At 46.6% G+C, this 6,000-nt stretch overlaps 1 protein-coding gene across 1 annotated transcript in view; it reads left to right on the top strand.

Annotated features, from left to right (window-relative positions):
- The first annotated feature begins 3,705 nt into the window (after positions 1-3,705).
- Positions 3,706-6,000, top strand: part of GPC5 (glypican 5) — a 658,111-nt gene continuing 655,816 nt past the window's right edge. The window contains exon 1 of the mRNA XM_007196859.3: positions 3,706-4,149. Coding sequence (XP_007196921.2) covers positions 3,984-4,149 — 166 coding nt within the window. The 5' untranslated portion in view covers positions 3,706-3,983. The remainder of the gene's footprint in view (positions 4,150-6,000) is intronic.

Genomic DNA, 6,000 nt, shown 5'->3' with positions numbered 1-6,000 from the left:
AGCTCCTGGAATTTTAGTTCTTACACTATAGTCCTCCTGATTGAAGGGTTAAGTAGGACCTCAGGCGGCTGCCGGGAAGGTAGAGTTGGGCCAGGGTTAGAGCCGCTGCAGGTCTCTGGACCACTACAGAGATGAGGTCCAGCTGGCTGTCCCCAAGGAAGAGCACGGAGCACCAGGGTCTTTACCCATATATGATATGGGTTGAGTTCAGGGGCCACAAGGCAGGTGTCCGGTTTGTCAGAGCAGGAGAGGTGGTGGCCACGGGAATGCAGAAGTCGGCCTGCCTGGCTTACACCTGGACTCTTATCTGTGCTTCTGGAAGGCTGTTTAATCTCTTTGTACCTCTGTTTCCTCATGAGTATAATAGTGATTGTCTCATGGGGTGGTTGAAACTTTAAATGAGAATACCTGTAAGCACTTAGTAAATATTAGCTATTAATTTTGATTGGGTACAGGAGTTAACTCCAACCAGTTTCTGAGGGTGAGCTAACCAGTGGCCAGTATTAGCTTAAAGCAGTAGTCAGAATGGAGGGCAATGTGACATCATTAAGATCACCTAAACCATGCTGGAGTTTCTTTATTTCTCTTTACAAGGTCTTGAGTTGACACACTGTAAAGGGTTACTTAGAAGCTTTGCATTTAGAAGAATACTAAAGTGTATTTTAAATAATGACTGTTTAGAGATTCTTCTATCTACAAGTACTGGTATTTCAAAAGCAAAACACAGTGCTACTACATAAAAGGCATTCAATAAATGTTTATTGAATATCTTGTGAAAAACGAGGCATTATCACTGTCAAATTACAGACATTCCTCCCTAGCTTCATCTTTAATGTTTACAGGTAAACTGAACAAAAGATTAGTTATAGTACAGTGTGTAGAGATTTTGCTCTAGAGTGTTCACATGAAAGGCACTTTGCTATTGTATTCTGGTTGGCAGAAGGAAGCTTGTCTTAAAGCTCATCCATGGTGGTAGCAGTAGGGAATAAGAGGTAGAAACAAAATATTTATTTTTGTAATTGAGGACATTTTACATGGACTAGACATTTATTTTCTCATTAGATCCTAGTCCATTTCTGTATATAACTCCCCACCTAATTATTCTGCTGAAATAAATTGCAAAAACACCGAGAACTTGCTTACATGTCTCCGTAATCCCAATTCTGCCTAGCTTACTGTTTTTCTAAAAATATAGTATGTGTTCAATCAGTATTTCTTAGTTGATTAGTTTTTACTGAACCATCAATCATTCTCAGTGGTGTTTGTGATTTTATCCTTGTAAGACAAATTGTTTTAGAGATTCCAAGTGAATGAATTGGACCAAGTAATCTCTGAGATTCTTTTTTTTTTTTTTTCTTATTTATTTATTTATTTGTTTTATTATTTTTGGCTGTGTTGGGTCTTCGGTTCGTGCGAGGGCTTTCTCCAGTTGCGGCAAGCGGGGGCCACTCTTCATCGCGGTGCGGGGACCGCTCTTCATCGCGGTGCGCGGGCCTTTCTCTATCGCGGCCCCTCCCGTCACGGGGCACAGGCTCCAGACGCGCAGGCTCAGCAATTGTGGCTCACGGGCCCAGCTGCTCCGTGGCATGTGGGATCTTCCCAGACCAGGGCTCGAACCCGTGTCCCCTGCATTAGCAGGCAGATTCTCAACCACTGCGCCACCAGGGAAGCCCCCTGAGATTCTTTTAATGCTAATGCTACTCTATGATGATCAAATCAATCAAGGAGAGATCTTGGTAAGACAAAAAAGAACTTTTGGAAAACCTAGGGATTTATTAGCCTTATATTAACATAGAAGGAATTCTAGTAGAATAAAATTCCACAGATAAAAATTATATAAATTTACTAGTAAAAAAAAAACCTGATAAACTATAAACAGCCTTTTGTGTTACTGAATGTAACCCACTAGGTTCTTTGGTATGGCATGGAGTGGCCGAGGAGAGCCCGTGGTTAATAGCACATCTTCTGGATTCCAACGCCTGGGTTTGATTTCTCGTTCCACCACTTAGCAGGTATGTTGGCCTTGGGCAAGCCACTTCACCTCTCTGTGCCTGTTTACTCATCTGTAAAACAGTGAAGATAGTAGTAACTACTTTACAGGATTGTTATAAAGATTAAATGAATGAATTCTTACCCTTAAAAAGCACTTAGAATATTGCCTGGCATCTAAGCACCATACACATACTCATGGTCATTCTTCTTGTTCTTCTTATAGAGTTGACTTCCAAGCAGTCTTTCCACACTTGGTGGCTGGTAGGTTCAGGGGGCAGTTTTTTTTGATTTTTTGTTTTTTTCCCTACTAGGATACATACATAAAGCTTTGCTTGAAGTCCGTGAATTTAAAAACAGCTATTATTTTCAGTTTTCATTTACTAAGAGAGCTTCTCCAAAAAAAAAAAAAAAAAATCTAGTATTCATGGAATTGATATCAGAAGCCAAGTAAGCACTATTTCATTGAAGAAGTATCTCGGCCATTGCCCTGGAATGATTTTAGAGCAAGCAATCTAATCAATCAACATTAATCAATGCTGAAAGTGCTGCCTTTGATATCAATGGTCATTAAAAAGTCCCATGACATTTAACTAAGACTTAAAATTATTCATCTCTATCTCTTGGCAAGGGTTCAAATTTGAGAATAAATTCCCTTTAGGTGGTTAAAGCATTTATAGTCTCCCTGGCCTGATGCTTTTAAGTAGTTTTGCTTTACTGGAGGAGGACTGTCTTCAGGTGCCTGTAGATGATGAAACACTCTTGTCATTCACAGTCTTAGTGTTAAGTCAATCATATTTCAAAAGTACATCTGGCCCTTTGGCTTATGGTTTCTAATGCAGTCCTTTTGTAAATTGACAAAATTCCTTTGTCATTTTAAAATCACTTAAAGTCTTCATTTTTCTATCTTCCTTGTGAGAAACTTCCGTGAGCACTTTTACCCTAGTAGTTCTTTGAGAAATGTTTTAAAGAAATTCCAGAAGTGGTAAAGCTCAGATGGGCCCTTATAGATACAAAGTACTGAAGCAAAATATGATGCTAAAGGGTAATAAGAGAATAAACTGGACTTTACTGTGAAAATAAGAACATTATAAGGTTTGAATGTAGTTTTTATGACTTCTAAATTTTTTCAGAAAATCGTAATGTTACAAAAACAATGTTCCAAAGCAGCAAACATACAGCAATTTAAAAAGAATAACGTCTCACGTACACTCTTTTAAAACCTAAGTGCTATCAAGCCTCTCAATTGAGATCTTTAACTATAAATAGTTTTTTGCCTTTTGTATTGTGCCCAGATCCCACTTCATGCAATTCGAATACAAATTCCTATGCATTGAGGACTTGATTTATACGGAAGTATTTATATGGAAATATTCCCAGTTGGTGTTTCTCATCTCTTGTCTTCTCTGAGCCTCTTCGTACATTCGCTCTTCTTTTCATCAGACTGCAGTTCCCCGGAATGGATTGGGAGAGCGAGGTCGGGTTTCGTTTTAGTTGTTTCCTGGCTCCACACAGCGCCGCTCTGCTGTCTCTCCGGCGTGGACCGCCGTTGACAGGCTCCACGGGTGAGGCCCCGGGCGGCACGCGGGGGGCGTGGCCTGACCACGGGGCGGGGGCGGGGCCTGTCCGCGGAGCTCGACTGGCGGCGCGTCCCGGGTCGGCCGCTTCCAGCCGAGCCCCCGGCGACCGCGGCGGTGGCCCGAGCCTGATACCCGCGGGCTCCGTGCGGCTCCAGCCGTTTCCTCGCTCGCGCGGCGCCATCTCGCCCCGCTGGAGAGGGAGACCTGGCGGCGCTCTGCCCGAGAACTCCGGTGTCTCAGCCTTGGGGCACCTCCGGAGAAAGCCAAGTGCCCGCAGGTGAAGCCGGCGTCCCAGCCCACCGACAGATTGCACCTCTTGGGAACCTCGACCGCCAAGCCTTTTCCAGCGCCTGCAGCGCAAGGCGCGCGGGGAGAGTGGGGTCCACGGCGGGGAAAGGAGTGACCAGGACACCGATGATGGACGCACAGACCTGGCGCGTGGGCTGTCGCTGTCTCCTCCTTCTGGCTCTCGTTGGGTCTACCCGAAGCGAGGGCTTGCGGAGCTGCGAAGAAGTTCGGAAACTTTTCCAGTGGCGCCTGGTGGGACCTGTCAAGGGGCTGCAGGATTCGCCGCGGGCAGGTAAGGCGCGGACTCGGCGCGGAGCTGTGCGCCTGGGCGCGGGCTGGGGCGTCCGGAGCGCCGGCCCTGCGCTCCCCAGGTTGTCAGAATGGCCCTTCGTGGGAAGATGACCTTTGAGGCCCTCCGGCCGCGCAAGGTGAATTCTGGGGAGGCTTCTGGGGAAGCGCGGCGTGAACATCCCGAGCGCAGCGCAGCTCCGGGGACTCCCTGACGCCGCCTGCGGCTGAGCCGAGCTCTGGGCGTTTGCTTCCCGCCCGGCTCCCTGAGTCTCGGCCGATGCGCTGGAAGAGGCCGGTAAACCTGCCAGCGGGGGACAGCGCGGCCTGACCGCGTTTCTGTTCCGCGTGGGAACTTCCCCAGTGCCCCGCCGGGGGGCCTCGGTTGCTGCTTTGTCGTACGGTGGACGGAGTTGGGTTGGTCGCTGTAAGTTTGACAGTAAAAACACAACGCTGCCTTATCCTCCTTTGCTGGAGAATGGGGCACTGACAAGGGCGGCCGGTTTCCTCTGTCATTAAGACTCGCCCTCCCTGGTGTGACCCTTAGCTGCCCCTCCGCGCCCGGGCATCAAGCCCTCCTTGCAGGAACCTAAACTACCCAGTGTGTGTCTCGGAACCACTGGGTAGATGCAACGCCTGAAAGATGTGCCGGCAACAGGCGATCAAACAGAATGCATGGGGCAGCCGCTTGACATGGATGAGATCTTCCAGAGATTGAAAGGGAAAGAATACAGTAAGTGTGGCCAGCGTCGATTCTGCTTCTCGTAAGCGCGTGTGCCTGACCCTTCACCCTGTGCTCCGCGCCCCCTCCGCGCAAATTTCCTCTTGCGGGCGGGATTTCCAGTTTACATTCGGTCTGGAAAAATAGGTCTTAGTTGTCGAACGCGGCAGCAGGTGTCTGGAGCTAAGATCTTACTGAAGCAATGCACCTAATTACGAGGCCAACACACTGACAAATGCTGTGCGCTTACTGGTTGGACGAAGAACTTGTGGCGGATGCTTGGGTCTGAAATCCGTCCTCTGAGTTTGTACGGGGAGGAGGCTTGCTCTTAGCACTGTGGAGCTGTAGCTCTTGCGCTTGATTTCTTTGCTGGTTGTCACCTCAGTTCTGCAGTCATCCCACAAGGAAAATCTGGGCATTTGAGCCCACCGCAACCATTTCAGTTTACAAGACTAGTCTTATAAACAAACACACAAATATTTATTTGAATACCTATTCGGTACTAGGCACTTTTTCTATATTACTTGAAACAACATAGTTGGATATTCTCAGCTGAGGGCAATTCTGTTCTCAAACGATACCACCCCCTTGCAAATCTGTCTTCTTATTTCGGTGCATTCGTTTCATTAAAAAAAAAACCCTCACTTGTCAGTAGGTAATGCAACTAAAGTGAGTGTGTGTGTTGGGGCAGGGGACTTGGTGAGGGCATTGAGCTGTGAAATCCACCTGAACCATAGATTTTTGCCCCCCGGATCGCATAATTTTGGCTGATATGTTCAGTAAATGTTGACAGTAAGGCCTTGATTTCACCACCCATCTCATATCTCAGTATATCTGGTACCTGCTAAACGTAATACAATGACTAGAAGGCATTACATTTCTAGAACCTTGGGTGTGTTTCATCTCTTTTGAAGAGGAACTTTGCAGCGAATCAGTCACTGGCATAACATTTTACTGAAACTGAAACTCTGTCCTACAGAGAAGGAAATGGTTGTACTTATTTGTGTTTGATATACATGACACACAAAAAAGAGCCAGGATGGCAGGCATCTTCTTTTCTAAGGCATTCTGGATTGTTTCCCCATTGCTAGTACCTTTCTTTATCTGTAGCTTAAGGGCGATGGAGGAATCCTA

The sequence above is a fragment of the Balaenoptera acutorostrata genome, chromosome 18 (genome assembly GCF_949987535.1).
Source record: "Balaenoptera acutorostrata chromosome 18, mBalAcu1.1, whole genome shotgun sequence".
Taxonomy (NCBI): domain Eukaryota; kingdom Metazoa; phylum Chordata; class Mammalia; order Artiodactyla; family Balaenopteridae; genus Balaenoptera; species Balaenoptera acutorostrata.
The sequence above is the reverse complement of the archived record's forward strand: the minus strand, read 5'-3'. Positions and strand labels throughout refer to the sequence as shown.